This window comes from Palaemon carinicauda, chromosome 35, assembly GCF_036898095.1.
Source record: "Palaemon carinicauda isolate YSFRI2023 chromosome 35, ASM3689809v2, whole genome shotgun sequence".
NCBI lineage: Eukaryota > Metazoa > Arthropoda > Malacostraca > Decapoda > Palaemonidae > Palaemon > Palaemon carinicauda.
The window spans coordinates 66,641,330-66,656,053 of NC_090759.1; the positions used below are offsets into that span (position 1 = coordinate 66,641,330).

At 42.8% G+C, this 14,724-nt stretch overlaps 1 protein-coding gene across 1 annotated transcript in view; it reads right to left on the reverse strand.

Moving 5' to 3' along the window:
- The window catches only part of Coq6 (ubiquinone biosynthesis protein COQ6, mitochondrial), a 63,592-nt gene that overhangs the window by 17,548 nt on the left and 31,320 nt on the right, over positions 1-14,724 (reverse strand). Inside the window, exons 6-7 of the mRNA XM_068359213.1 lie at positions 12,668-12,730; positions 1,840-1,947 (exon numbers count right to left, since the gene is read on the reverse strand). Coding sequence (XP_068215314.1) covers positions 1,840-1,947; positions 12,668-12,730 — 171 coding nt within the window. The remainder of the gene's footprint in view (positions 1-1,839; positions 1,948-12,667; positions 12,731-14,724) is intronic.

Below are 14,724 nucleotides of genomic sequence, written 5' to 3' on the forward strand. Positions count from 1 at the left end.
GGGTAGCCTCTTCTCCTCCGCCGTGATGAACGTCCGACGAGGCATTTTCTTCCAGAAAAGCCCAGTTTCGTCGCAATTGAAAACTTGCTGCGAACTGTAGCCTTCCTGCAGAGTCAACTCGTCGAACGTTTTAACAAAGGCTTCGGCGGCCTTCGTGTCCGAGCTGGCTGCCTCCCCATGCCATACCACTGAATGGATGCCAGTCCTTTTCTTGAACTTCTCGAACCCCCCACGAGAAGCCTTGAACTCTGGGGGTTCCTGCTGGGATGTTCCTTCTCCTGCTCCTTCTTCGGCCTGAGCACGCACGAGATCACCGAAAATGGCGGAGGCCTTCTAGCAAATTGTAGTCTCAGTGATGGTGTCTCCTGAGATTTCTTTGTCCTTGATCCACACAAGAAGCAGCCTCTCCATCTCGTCATGCACGTGTGTTCTCTTGTTGGAGAAAATAGTGACGCCCTTAGGTGTTGCTGCTTTGATGGCCGCCTTCTGCTTCTGGATGGTGCCTATCGTAGACGGATTCTGGCCATACTCCTTGGCGATCGCACTTAAACGCATGCCAGACTCGTACTTTTTAACGATTTCAAGTTTCGTCTCCATCGAGAGCATCATCTTCTTCTTCTTTCCTTCGGCAACATTCTTGGGACCCATGACTACAGTAATACGTAATATAATACACTACGTAACGTTATACAGTATACAGTCTATGTATAGTAAACACTAATACAGTACAGTGCACAGTAACGAATGTTTATTAATGATAACACGTGGCGTACGAATGTACAGTACTGTATATTAACACTAAGTCAAACAAGCGAAAGCACACAATGTCTGTTAACGATACCGCGGTCGGAACGAAAAGAGAGAGAGAGAGATGAACGCCCGTGCGTAGGCAAGCTGGGATAGTTGCCGACGTATAGGAAAGCAGGATCTTATGGCGTCAGCTAGCGCCTGAGTAGGGAGATAACCAATGGGTGAGCGGGAGGCTGTAAGTGAGTCTACCCAAGTTCAAAGTCAGGCGCCGCGCGCTTTTTAAAATTACTCTCGGCGAAGAGTTGGGATCTCATAAGGTTTTCGTATCCTGGGGCATAAAAATCTTCGAATCCCTTTTCGCATCCTGAATTTTTCGTAAGCAGAAACTTTCGTATCCAGAGGTATCACTGTATTAAAAAGACAACAGATGATTTTTGAACAATGGTTATAATATCTATAGACTTGAATTTAATTTCTCTAGGGTTTTACCCCTTCACCTATGTAAACACACAAGTTTATAAAACCATGGTTTTGACTATTCAAGCTCCTTAATCATCTGGTGCATTAAATCTTTCCCAAGTAATAGCACCTTTATAAGAAGCCATAAATATAATTTGATATTAACTTTGTCATTAAAACAGGGTGTCATGACCTGATTTAAGTATGATTCAGAAGTATCTTTAAAATTTGACTTCACAGTTTATATATAATTAGTGTTCTAAAAGAAAAAAACAACATTACAAAGGCATTATGTCCAAGGCTGTGTCCACAGAAAAAGTTATTTGTACATGCAGACAGAAATGAGCTAAAGCTGGAATTTGAAATACATAAGATTCCGATGAGACCGTTCACACACAGTTTAGGTAGCTGGCAGGTCTGTCTTATTAGAATCAATGCTTTATAAGTTTAAGTTTCAATTCACTCCTGCTGGTACCTGCCAAATCCCCACCTAAGAAAGGGTAGTCGTCTAGCGAAATCTATTGAATTTGTAATTCATAACCCTATAAAGTAGAAGTTAAAAGGATGTAGTTTACTACTATAAACTATATACAGGACAATTATTAAACCAAGAACCTACTTGATACTCACCAAAGCTCTGTTCAGGGCATCTGTGAAATCTTCTTCTGAAAGTCTCAGTAAAGACTTTGCCTTCTCCTTTGTAGTTGACCATACTAAAGAACTTCTGTCATGTGAAAGCTGAAAATACAATGCATGTGATACGGAGACATCTTTTCAACTTATCAATAACAGGTGAAAATAAAATTTTACAGCTGATTTAAATAATCTATAGCATACAAGCCACTGTCATACACATGTCCAAATTGCTGAACCATATACAGTACTTTAGAAGACACAAGAGAATTCATAATTCCCCCATCAGTAGTGATTGCCAATAAGATTTTAGGGGTAACTGATAACAATTAAGGTGGATGGAAGTGAAACATATTACAATACACTAACACATTCCTATTTCTAGAGAGGCAAGAGAGAATCCTAGAAATAGGAATGAATGGCGAGCAATTGTGACGCAGTTCCGGTAGGTCCTGCTGCTTCCTCCGGTGCTTTGGATGACCGCGGAGGTAGCAGCAGTAGGGGATTCAGCATTATGAAGCTTCATCTGTGGCGGATAACGAGGGAGGGTGGGCTGTGGCACCCTAGCAGTACCAGCCGAACTCGGTTGAGTCCCTTGTCAGGCTGGGAGGAACGTAGAGAGGAGAGGTCCCCCCCCATTTTTTTTCTTCATTTGTTTGATGTCGGCTACCCCCCAAAAATGGGGGAAGTGCCTTGGTATATGTATGTATGACTAGCACAAAATGTTATTTTCATTAGTAAAATAAATTTTTGAATATACTTACCCGATAATCATGTAGCTGTCAACTCCGTTGCCCGACAGAATTCTACGGAAGGGATACGCCAGCGATCACTATACTAGAAGGGGGTGTACTCACCAGCGCCACCTGTGGCCAGGTACTGCAGTACTTCTTGTTGACACCACCTCAATTTTTCCTCGGTCCACTGGTTCTCTATGGGGAGGAAGGGTGGGTCAATTAAATCATGATTATCGGGTAAGTATATTCAAAAATTTATTTTACTAATGAAAATAACATTTTTCAATATTAAACTTACCCGATAATCATGTAGCTGATTCACACCCAGGGAGGTGGGTGAAAACCAGTGTACATGACTATAAGATAGCTAAGTATCCCGTATTTCATATAATCAGTTATTCAAAATAACAATGAAATAATAAGTACCTGGTAAGGAAGTCGACTTGAACCATTACTCTGCCTTTAATAAGTTCGTCTTCCTTACTGAGCGCAGCGTTCCTCTTAGGAGGCTGAACAACTCTAAGGTGCTGAAGTATACAGGGCTGCAACCCATACTAAAGGACCTCTACACAACCTCTAACCCAGGCGCTTCTCAAGAATGAATTGACCACCCGCCAAATCAAAAAAGGATGCGGAAGGCTTCTTAGTCTACCGTAACAACCCAAAAAACAACAATAAAAGCATTCAAGAGAAAGGTTAAAAAAGGTTATGGGATTAAGGGAATGTAGTGGCTGAGCCCTCACCTACTACTGCACTCGCTGCTACGAATGGTCCCAGGGTGTAGCAGTTCTCGTAAAGAGACTGGACATCTTTAAGATAAAATGATGCAAACACTGACTTGCTCCTCCAATAAGTTGCATCCATAATGCTCTGCAGAGAACGGTTCTGTTTAAAGGCCATCGAAGTGGCTACGGCTCTCACTTCGTGGGTCCTTACCTTCAGCAAAGAAAGGTCTTCATCCTTCATGTGAGAATGGGCTTCTCTAATCAGAAGCCTTATATAATACGAAACTGCGTTTTTGGACATAGGCATCGAAGGTTTCTTGATTGCACACCATAAGGCTTCTGACTGTCCTCGTATAGGTTTTGACCTATTAAGATAATATTTTAGAGCTCTGACAGGGCAAAGAACTCTTTCTAGCTCGTTACCCACCATGTTGGAAAGGCTAGGAATTTCAAACGATCTAGGCCAAGGACGTGAAGGAAGTTCATTCTTAGCTAAAAATCCGAGCTGTAAAGAACATGTTGCAGACTCGGATGTGAACCCAATGTTCTTGCTGAAGGCGTGAACCTCACTAACTCTTTTAGCTGTTGCAAGGCAGACGAGGAAAAGAGTCTTGAGAGTAAGGTCTTTGAAGGAAGCTGACTGGAGAGGTTCGAACCTAGGAGACATAAGGAACCTTAAGACTACGTCTAGATTCCAGCCTGGAGTGGATAAACGACGTTCTTTAGAAGTCTCGAAAGATTTAAGGATGTCTTGAAGGTCCTTGTTGGAAGAAAGGTCCAAACCTCTGTGGCGGAGAACTGAAGCCAACATACTTCTGTACCCTTTAATCGTAGGAGCCGAAAGGGATCTCTCATTCCTTAGATGTAATAGGAAGTCCGCTACTTGGGTTACAGAGGTATTGGTAGAGGACACTGCATTGGCTCTGCACCAGCTTCGGAAGACTTCCCACTTGGATTGGTAGACTCTACGAGTGGATACCCTCCTTGCTCTGGCAATCGCTCTGGCTGCCTCCTTCGAAAAGCCTCTAGCTCTAGCGAATCTTTCGACAGTCTGAAGGCAGTCAGACGAAGAGCGTGGAGGTTTGGGTGTACCTTGTCTACGTGAGGTTGACGTAGAAGGTCCACTCTTAGAGGGAGAGTCCTGGGAACGTCGACCAGCCATTGTAGTACCTCTGTGAACCATTCTCTTGCAGGCCAAAGGGGAGCAACCAGCGTCAGCCGTGTCCCTTCGTGCGAGACGAACTTCTGAATGACTCTGTTGATGATCTTGAACGGCGGGAATGCATAAAGGTCGAGATGGGACCAATTCAGCAGAAAAGCATCCACGTGAACTGCTGCTGGGTCTGGAACTGGGGAACAGTACAAAGGAAGCCTCTTGGTCATGGAGGTGGCGAACAGATCTATCGTAGGCTGACCCCACAAGGTCCAAAGTCTGTTGCACACGCTCTTGTGAAGGGTCCATTCCGTGGGGATGACTTGATCTTTTCTGCTTAGGCGATCTGCTGAGACGTTCATGTTGCCCTGAATGAACCTCGTTACTAGAGTGAGATTTAGACTTCTTGACCAAATGAGGAGGTCCCTTGCTATCTCGTACAGCTTCCTCGAATGGGTCCCTCCCTGCTTGGAGATGTAAGCCAAGGCTGTGGTGTTGTCGGAGTTCACCTCCACCACCTTGCCTAGCAGGAGGGACTTGAAGTTCATTAAGGCCAGATGAACTGCCAGCAGCTCCTTGCAGTTGATGTGGAGCGTTTCCTGTTCCTTGTTCCATGTTCCCGAGCATTCCTGTCCGTTCAAGGTCGCGCCCCAGCCCGAGTCTGATGCGTCCGAGAAGAGATGAAGATTGGGGGTCTGAATCGCTAACGATAGACCCTCCTTGAGAAGGATGTTGGTCTTCCACCACAAGAGAGTGTTCTTCATCTCTTTGGTGACAGGAATAGAGACTGCTTCGAGCGTCAAATCCTTGTCCCAATGAGCTGCTAGATGGAATTGGAGAGGGCGGAGGTGGAGTCTCCCTAACTCGACGAACAGGGCTAACGATGATAGGGTCCCTGTTAGACTCATCCACTGTCTCACCGAGCAACTGTTCCTCTTCAGCATGCTCAGGATGCATTCTAGGGCTTGGCTTATCCTTGGGGCCGATGGAAAAGCCCGAAAAGCCTGACTCCGAATCTCCATTCCCAGGTAAACGATGGATTGGGAGGGAATGAGCTGGGACTTTTCTAAGTTGACTAATAGACCCAGTTCCTTGATCAAGTCCAAAGTCCAGTTGAGACTCTCCAGACAGCGACGACTCGTGGAGGCTCTTAACAGCCAGTCGTCTAAATAAAGGGAGGCTCTGATGTCCGATAAGTGGAGGAATTTTGCAATAGTCCTCATCAGATGCGTAAACACCATAGGAGCTGTGCTTAGGCCAAAACACAGGGCTTGGAATTGGTACACAACCTTTCCAAAAACGAATCTCAGGAAAGGTTGGGAGTCTGGATGAATAGGAACGTGAAAGTAAGCGTCTTTCAGATCCAACGAGACCATCCAGTCCTCCTGCCTGACCGCTGCTAGGACCGACTTCGTCGTCTCCATAGTGAACGTCTGCTTGGTGACATAAGCATTGAGCGCGCTGACGTCCAGCACCGGTCTCCAACCTCCTGTCTTCTTGGCCACCAGAAAGAGACGGTTGTAGAAGCCCGGGGATTGATGGTCCCGGACTATAACCACTGCCTTCTTCTGTAACAGGAGCGACACCTCCTGGTGTAACGCTAGCCTCTTGTCCTTTTCCTTGTAGTTGGGAGAGAGGTTGATGGGAGAAGTGGTCAGAGGGGGTTTGCGGCAGAATGGTATCCTGTAACCCTCCCTTAGCCACTTGACAGACTGGGCGTCTGCACCTCTTCTTTCCCAAGCTTGCCAGAAGGTCTTGAGTCTGGCTCCTACTGCTGTCTGGAGAGGAGGAGAGTCAGTGTTTGCCTTTTGAAGTCTTGGGACCTTTCCTAGACCTGCTCCTGGAAGAGTCTGGACGGGTACTTCCTCGGCTGGGGGCTCTGCCACGAAAGGGCGGAATAAACCTTGTAGCAGGAGTATCGGCCACTGGGGTGCGGTAAGTTCTGGGAACTGAGGGAGCAACCTTAGCCTTACGAGCTGAAGAGGCCACAAGGTCATGAGTGTCCTTCTGAATAAGGGCCGCAGACAAATCCTTGATAAGCTCTTCGGGGAACAAGAACTTAGAAAGCGGAGCAAAAAGGAGTTGGGACCTTTGACAAGATGTGATGCCAGTAGAAAGAAAAGTGCAAAGTTGCTCCCTTTTCTTAAGTACTCCTGAAACAAACATTGATGCAAGCTCGCCGGACCCATCCCGAATTGCTTTATCCATGCAGGACATTATAAGCATGGCTGAGTCCTTGTCCGCAGGGGTGGTCTTCTTGCTCAAGGCCCCCAGGCACCAGTCGAGAAAATTGAAAATCTCAAAGGCACGAAATATACCCTTTAAGAAGTGTTCTAAGTCGGAAAAGGTCCAGCAGACCTTAGAGCGCCTCATCGCTGATCTACGAGGAGAGTCGACCAAACTTGAGAAGTCAGCCTGGGCAGAGGCAGGGACTCCCAAGCCTGGTTCCTCTCCTGTGGCATACCATACGCCCGCCTTAGAAGTCAGCTTAGTAGGTGGGAACATAAAGGAAGTCTTCCCTAGTTGCTGTTTGGACTGCAACCAATCCCCTAACATTCTTAAAGCTCTCTTAGAGGATCTAGCAAAGACGAGCTTAGTATAGGCTGACTTAACAGGTTGCATGACCAGCGAAAACTCAGATGGAGGAGAGCGGGGGGTAGCAGAAACAAAATGGTCCGGGTATACCTCTCTGAAAAGAGCCAGGACCTTGCGAAAGTCAATGGAGTGAGGAGAAGACTTGGGTTCCTCCACGTCCGAAGAGGGATCATCTAAGTGCGCAGCTTCCTCCTCAGAAACCTCATCACCAGAGTGTTGCGAAGCGAGAGGTACAGTAACAGCGGTGTGCTGAACAGCAGAATCTTGACAAGCGGGTGCATAAACACTTGCGGTTTCATCCTCAAGTCTCTGTTGAAGAGGATGAGGGCTGGTAACGACAAAGTCAAGAGGTTGGGAAGAAGGAGGTTCTGCGGCGGTCTGAGGAGCAAGTGTGGAGAGAGGCGACTGAATTAAAACCTGAGGTTCAGGCTGCAAAGACTGGTCAAGTAGAGTAGAGGAAGGTAGATGCATGCGTTGAGGTGGCTGACTCCTAGCATGAGCTTCCTGACTCAAGAGTTGCGCTTGCTGCAAGGGTTGTGGATGCGCAGTAGCAGGTTCCTGTCTCACGAGTTGAGGTTCTTGAGGTGTGAGCTGCGAGAGTTGAGGTAGCGGCTGCGCAGAACGCAGTTCCTGTCTCACGAGTTGAGGTTCTTGAGGTGCTAGCCTTAAGAGTTGAGGCTCTCGCCTTGAGGAAAGTTGAGGTCGCTGCAGCGAGAGCCGAGGTGGTTGCCTCATGGATGGAAGAGGTTGTCGTACCTCAAGAGGTTGTTGCCTCGATGGTCTAACCGCAAGAGGAAGAGGAGGAAGTAAGGCATAAGACTCCTGTTCCCATTGTTGAGGTTGTCTTAAGGAAGGTGGAGGTTGCTGCACAACGCTGGTAACTGGCAACTCCGAACGCGGTAAGGTAGCCTGAGGAACCTCAACTTCGTACGCCTGGCAGACTGGACTGCGGTGAGGCGGAGCGCTCGCAGGAGGAGGTGTAACCTTCTCAGCCTGAAACTCACGCATTAAGACCGCAAGCTGCGACTGCATGGACTGCAGCAAAGTCATCTTGGGATCAACAGACGCTAAGGTCTGCTGAGGCAAAGCCTTAACAGAAGATGAGGTCTGTTGAGGCATCGCCTTACCTCTCTTAGGAGGTGTGCAGTCACCTGATGACTGCGGAGAGTCAGAGCTAATCCAATGACTGCATCCGGGTTGTTGAACTCTTGTGGTCTGGACTTTGCGTTTAAGAGGTCTTGAGACCTGAGTCCAGCGTTTTCTCCCCGAAATTTCTTCTGCAGACGAGGAAAATAAGGGCTCAATCGTCTGCGGGTGGGAGTGACGGTCTCTGTAAGACACGCCCGCAACCACCGAGGATACTTCTGTGCGCCGATCAAGGCCTGCCGAACCCTTTTGCCCTTCGACATTGCTTCTCCCCTGGGCTTGGGAGCTTGCAAGAGGTCCCGGACTGGGAGGACGACTGGCACGCACAGAAGTACCCTCACGCACAACACTGACACTGACACTAGCACTCGGCACCGCACTGACACTAGCACTTGGCACAGCACTGGCACTACCACCTCCCACTGCACTTTTGACCTTAAGTTCTTTGACGTCCGCCAAGAGAAGCTTATGGTCACTCACTACCGATTCCACTTTGTCACCTAAAGCCTGAATGGCACGCAAAACATCGGACATATCAGGCTGAACACAAATAGTAGGTTCGGGGGTAGCCACTACAGGGGGAGGAAAAGGTTGAGGATCATGAGGTGAGGAAAAAAGCGAAGAGCGAGAAGAACTCCTCCTAACTCTCTCTCTCTCTAACTTAGTTGAATATTTAAGGAATCGAACAAATTCAAGTTCCGAAAGTCCGGCGCATTCCTCACATCGATCTTCCAACTGACAGGGTCTTTCCCTACAGTCGGAACAAGCGGTGTGAGGATCAACCGAGGCCTTCGGAATACGCCTATTACAAGACCTACATCGTCTATGGGGAGGGGCTTGTGAAAGGTCGGACATCTTGAATCAAAGAGCTAGTCAAGGGGGATTCCAAATCAAGCAAAAGATCGTTAACCATTAATCAAAACAAAATAAAAGCTATCTAAGCTAATAGAAAGGTTTCCAGTATAGCGAAAGCTGAAATCTTAAAGAAATACTTCACCAAAAACCGTGAACAATACTCCAAAATTATAAGCGTATCCATGAACGTCTTGCCGGAAGCACGACAGAGGAAAAATTGAGGTGGTGTCAACAAGAAGTACTGCAGTACCTGGCCACAGGTGGCGCTGGTGAGTACACCCCCTTCTAGTATAGTGATCGCTGGCGTATCCCTTCCGTAGAATTCTGTCGGGCAACGGAGTTGACAGCTACATGATTATCGGGTAAGTTTAATATTGAAAAACCTAGTTTCACATTGAGACATTAAGATTATTAATGAAAAAGTAATTAAATTAATTGTTATATCAACAAAGTTAAAGCTTATCTGACAGGCAATATAAATGACAAAAAGGTCTTTTTCCACATAACAACTTAGAATAGCAATACTCTACAAAAACAATCAAAGGAATCATTACAAATGATGGAACTATAACCATATTTTAGACACCATAAAGAAACCTTTCTATTGTTTCTCCTTTCTTTAATGGAACTGATAAGAAATGTTCTACTGAGAGCTGATGTTGAATCATTACTGGTACAATACTTCCGTACAACAAGCCCAAGGCTCTCAAATGATTTAATTATGGAGTTATGGTTGCACTGGAAATCATTCTTTTTCAATTTGGTTGGTCTTGCAATGTGACAAAAATACAAAGGACATGCTAACAAAACCATGACACAAACATGGACATTACTCACAGCTCAGGATGTAAATTACCCCCATACCTAAGAACACAGAAATTTTCCTCCTATTCAATTATAACTGCTCAGACTAAATGACTGATCTTAGTATATTTCTACCTAATTTTTGACTTATGTCCTTTTCGGCCTATTAGAGCTGAAAATAAAGTAGATAACACTTCATTAGTAGCGTGGTATTTAGTAGTTTTGATTAAACATCTTAGCAAAAAAAAAAAAAAAATGAGTCGGCAGCTAATCCTTTACTTTATCCAAGCCTGTGAAACATGAAATTTTCAAGAACAATCAAATGAAACTTGACTACATATTGTATTAGTTGTAAATAACACCTAATTTCATTTTGATATACATCAAACATTAATGAATGTTCATTAAATGTAAAATTCCCCTATGCCTATATTGCCAATATGCTAACCTCTTTCACATGAAACTTAGACTCAAATACAGAATTCATTATCTGTATCATTCAAAGTTTAGTATATAGTCCTATATGCTTCTTAGAGAATTCATTTAGTGAGCTAGAGATGCAAATTGAATCATTTCTTAGAATAATCTGTAATCACATACATTTACTTATTCAGATCTTGAATCCAAAATAAGATCAGGCAAAAAACCCTCTTACGTCAACACTGCTTTTTCCTCTTGTATACTTTCAACAGGAATCTTGTCTTCTGTAAGGTAAGAGACTTTTTTTGGCATAAGAATTACTACCATCCACATTAACAATAAATAAAAATTGTGAGGAGCTAGTGGCTGAACCTGTAAGCAAACAAAGTGCACAATCATCCAACTGCAACCCATCATGAATAGGAATCCAATGATATGCCATGGCATAAAATAAGAATATGTAGTTCTTATTTGTGCCTACTGTACTTCAGTGAGTGGATGGATACTAGAATCAGGTTACCAACTCGGTCTTCTACATCATAATTCCAATGTAACAAAAACTTTCAGACTTAGTTGACTGAAATACGGAAAAGCAGTAGATTTCAAAGTAGCTGAGAGCGCGAGGCTCAAGAGTGTGCACCATCAGAGTCACTACTGACTGGTGTACTAGAACAGCTAGTCAAAACTTGAGTAAGGGTAGGGTTTGAAACTGGGAAGGGAATAAACTATGTTACTTCAGGTGAACACTGGTAAAATGGAAAATTTATGGTTTTCAAATAACTTCTGGCTTGTAAAAACTCAACTATAGAAGCCAAGATTGATTATATAGCTCATTATCTAAAACAGCAAACTCATAAAAGGCTGGGCCTATTAACTTCATCCATCTATGATTAGCTAGCCCAATTTCTCTTGATTTTACCCTTAACATATTTGTAAATTCCTTATACAAAGTTCATGTTAGATTAAGTTTTCTATATGCTACTAAGCCAATAACTCTTGAACAAACCAAATAATTTTAAGAATTTGTTACCTACAATTTAACTATTCTCATGGCAAATTCTATGAATAACATTTAATTCAGGAAAAATTATGCTAATGCTCAAATTGTCACACGCTCTTGTATTCTGAGCTTTTTACTGCATGAGTAACGTAAATTTTACAATTAATCAAGACTAAATTCTTCCTCTATAAACTACAATAAAGGAAGAAATTTCATTTTCCAGTATCAAACATTCTCGTTAGTTTAGACTTGCAATACATTAAGGAAAATTAACTATTAGGAACAAAGTTAGAAACTAGAAAGTAATACAGATCGTTTCAAGAGACAAAGTTTTAACTAAACGGGAACGAGGTGAGAAACTTTCCTTGTACTTGTGCTGATAAATTTGCAAAAATGATCGGTATCATTAGTAAAGTGTTAAGGATAATGCGTCCTGGCAACTTCTAGCCAACATAGAACAAAGCAAGCATCAGAACATACCTCAAGTAATTTTTGGATAGATTTAGCAATACTCCTACCAATTTGTTTACTTTGTTATGACAGTGCAGTATGTCTAAAGCCTGCATGCTATTAAAAAAATGATTTAACCTAAAGATCACTCAAGTCTAATTACACTCCCTTCTTCATCTCTGGACACTAACTCGAAAACCAGGGGTTGAAGTTCAGTTGTATGACCAACAGTGCCGGAAAATATCAAAAATTTATTCAGTATCCTCTGGATTCCTCTAAACTAAATACAAAATAAAATTAGTAAAGGTGTATATAACACGTGAATTATTTATGTATGAAGACTCACAGCATTCATCTATAAACTGAACTGAACTGAATTTCAAAGAGACACTTTCCTCTAAAAAAAAAAAAAAAAAAAAATAACAGCATCTTCATACATACAAACGAGTGAACTACTCTCACAATTACAGAAGACATCCCCTATTGATAGTTGAATAAACTACAAATGGCTGATAGTTAGTGCTTTGTATACACTTACAGCAGTTGAATTTTCTACTTCAGTTCTTGGCTACTTAGCTCAAAAACCCAGACTAAGGGTGAACACTGGTAAAATAGAAAATCTATGGTTTCCAAATCTTAAGAAATAAAAGTCTAGTTGAGTATCATGTGTCAGAAGAGACTGATTTAGGTTAACAGCAAGTGTTACCTTGATAGACAAAAGGTCATGAAGGGAAGAAAACAGGAAATATTTACCGGTAGTTTTTGGGGGGTGATGTCAAAATTAAGTCTGCTTTGTGAACAAAGCAATATGAACATCTGGGGAGGTCCATAAAAATAATTGTAAATAAAAAAACATATTTTGTAATCAAGTTAAAGAATGTTGTATACCATAAATTAGCAATGAAATATAATCACATTAACGTCCATAAAAATATCTTACCGGTAACAAAGCCACAGGTCCAGTAGCTAGAAATCGTTGCCAAGCAACAAAATTTTCTGTGGCCTGAAAATTTAATGATGAATATCTTGAGTTTCAAATATGAGTAGAATCTTTACTTGTATTTTCCAAAGATATTTCATGTGATAACAAGGTCATTCCAACAATTATTTGAGAGGAATGGGGGAAACTGATCTCAAAATAAATGGCTATGTATTTTAACAGATGATAAAACAGCATTTTTCTCTATGAATATTTCTAATATAAAGATTACAAAGATAAATTACCAAAACTTTCTTCACCATAAACTTGTACTGAAAAAATTCAATATTTCATTAAAAAAAAAACTTTCGACACAAGAGTGTACTACATGCTTTATTCCATAAAGCAGAATGTAAGTTTCATTTACTATACAATAACTAAAAAATCTTCATACAAGAACATTCTGAAGTTGCAAACCTTTGCCAAAATTGAAGTAAGTTAATAACTACTGGTATACAACCAAACCTAACTTAACCTAAGGTGCTGTATGTTACCTAAGAAGCAGCCAGTATAAATGCAGACATGGACTTTTATTACATCTTGTGCAACTCTGAGCCGTAACCATTGTCTCGTGTCATCCCCCTCTTCAAAAGTTCCTTCTTCCCAAAAACAACATTCCAACTTTTATAAAAATTCTACACATAAAACTTGTGTATTTGTGCAACTAAAGAACCATACAAACAAGTACACACTAAAATAAAGAATTTGAAATTTAGAAATAAAATGTTCTATTTCATTCATAAAATGGTCAGATTCTTTTCCACTGAATAGAATTCAACATAAAAATTAAAAGATTTATTTATCTTTTCTAAAGTTCTTTTTACATTCTCTATCTTTCTCTGACTTATGCATAAGAGGAGATTAACAAACTGTACTATTTTCATAAAAAAATTTATTTCTAAATTGTTGTATGATTCAGCCATGAATATTTGCTAACTATTGAGACAACTGAGAGGGAAGTTTCTAGACATCAGCAACACCATTTCTCTCTCATATACAAATGCTTGGTACCCCAGACATGTTGAATGCAATGAGGATAAAGATTACTACTTTCTAGCATGTGAAAATCAAAAATTTTAAGTAATTTTTATTTTTCCTAACATACTTACCGAGAACTACTTTCTTTTGGAGTCACTTGTGATCTCGCTTTCTTGACCAAGGTTTTTCGCGCCGTTACCCCCCTACTCCGTTCTCTACATAGGCCTACCCCCGCCGCCAAGGAATGCGCCCCGAGGGCAGGATTAGGTCAGGTCACTGCTTCTCTGGGTCATTCTCCTCATTAAGTTCGTCGTATAGCCCAACTTGGCAATGGAAGGATGGCACTCGGGGACGGAAGGGAGGGCCATTACCCGAAAGTAGTTCTCGGTAAGTATGTTAGGAAAAATAAAAATTACTTAAAATTTTTGATTTGTTCCAACACAAAATACTTACCGAGAACTACTTTCTTTTGGAGACTTATACTTTAGGAGGCGGGAGTGCTATTCTGACACTTGACTCGGCACGTAGGGCCTAGAGGGCTATGGAATGCGGGGGCCTATCAGAGTGCGGGAGTGAGGGTAACTGCGCAACCTTACGCTATTATCTAAGACTTACCTCTTAAAAAATTCTTCTGACGATTCCCTCCGGATGTAGTCGCGAAGAATGTGTTCATCGTTGGAGACAGCCTCTGGCCTTACCGCTACACAGCCTGGAGGGCGGCAATGACTGTCCCAATGGAGAACCCGTCCAAGGATTTCCTTGAATAATCCTTGAGGTAGTGGGCAGTAAAGGTTGACTGGCGCGACCAAGTGCCTGCCTGTAGGATCTGCCCCACCGCCATGTTTCTCTCAAAGGCCAAGGAGGTGCTCAGACCCCTGATGTCATGGGGCCGGGGAGTGCCTGGCACTGCCATTTTATCCTCTTCATAGGTTCTAGCGATGACTTGTCTCAGCCAGAAGGAAATGGTGTTCTTGGAAACTTGCTTCCTATTAACACCTGTGGAAACGAAGAGGTTTTTTGATACCTGGTCGGAGTGAGAG